Source organism: Sinocyclocheilus grahami, unplaced genomic scaffold (genome assembly GCF_001515645.1).
Source record: "Sinocyclocheilus grahami isolate Dianchi unplaced genomic scaffold, SAMN03320097.WGS_v1.1 scaffold19464.1, whole genome shotgun sequence".
In the NCBI taxonomy this organism is placed as follows: Eukaryota; Metazoa; Chordata; class Actinopteri; order Cypriniformes; family Cyprinidae; genus Sinocyclocheilus; species Sinocyclocheilus grahami.
In genome coordinates, this window is record NW_015517604.1 from 1 (window position 1) to 708 (window position 708).

Below are 708 nucleotides of genomic sequence, written 5' to 3' on the forward strand. Positions count from 1 at the left end.
AAAAAAGTGAAATGTTAATAAAAATAAAATTAACAACAAAGCAAAACAAAACACAATTAAATTAATTTATTTAAAAATAGGAAATTAATTTCCTATGAATTGGTTTCTATGTGCCTTCTTATTACAAAGTTGTCTTAAAATAACCACACAGCCCTGGGCAGTGCTGTAGACTCTTTTGCTTTATACTTACAGCCAAATAGCAAGGAAATCATGAAAGCAAAACTCACAACAGCAAAGGTTTTTCATGCTGTATATGTGTAAATGCATAATCTTTGTGTGTTAGTGCTCATCTATAGACATGATAACAATCAAGTAGTGTCTTAGTGACCGCTTTTAAATACTGTTCTCTACCAGAGACAGTTGCTTATTCTAAGGGAACTTAAACTGTGTACTAACTACAGAAAGAACTTTAAGAAGGCTCTGGACAGCATTGTGACCATCCAGAAGAACTACCGTGCACATCTCTATCGACGTCGGTTTCAACGGAAACGCTCAGCTGCCCTTGTTCTCCAGAAACACAGGCGAGGGCAAGTGGCAAGAGGAGTCTTCCACAAACTACAAGAGGAGAAGAGGAAGAAAGAGGAGGAGGAAAGGAAAACGAAAGAGGAAGAGGAGAAGAAAACAGAGGGAGACCATGAAAAGAGAAATGAAGAGGAAATGGAAGGAGGAAAAGGGGCAGCAGAGGTAAGTGACTTTAACATTACTTTT

At 37.7% G+C, this 708-nt stretch overlaps 1 protein-coding gene across 1 annotated transcript in view; it reads left to right on the forward strand.

The window, feature by feature from the left end:
* Positions 1-210: 210 nt before the first annotated feature.
* Positions 211-708, forward strand: part of LOC107579712 (unconventional myosin-X-like) — a gene marked incomplete at its 3' end in the record, with an annotated part of 2749 nt that continues 2251 nt past the window's right edge. The window contains exons 1-2 of the mRNA XM_016265507.1: positions 211-237; positions 355-684. Coding sequence (XP_016120993.1) covers positions 211-237; positions 355-684 — 357 coding nt within the window. The remainder of the gene's footprint in view (positions 238-354; positions 685-708) is intronic.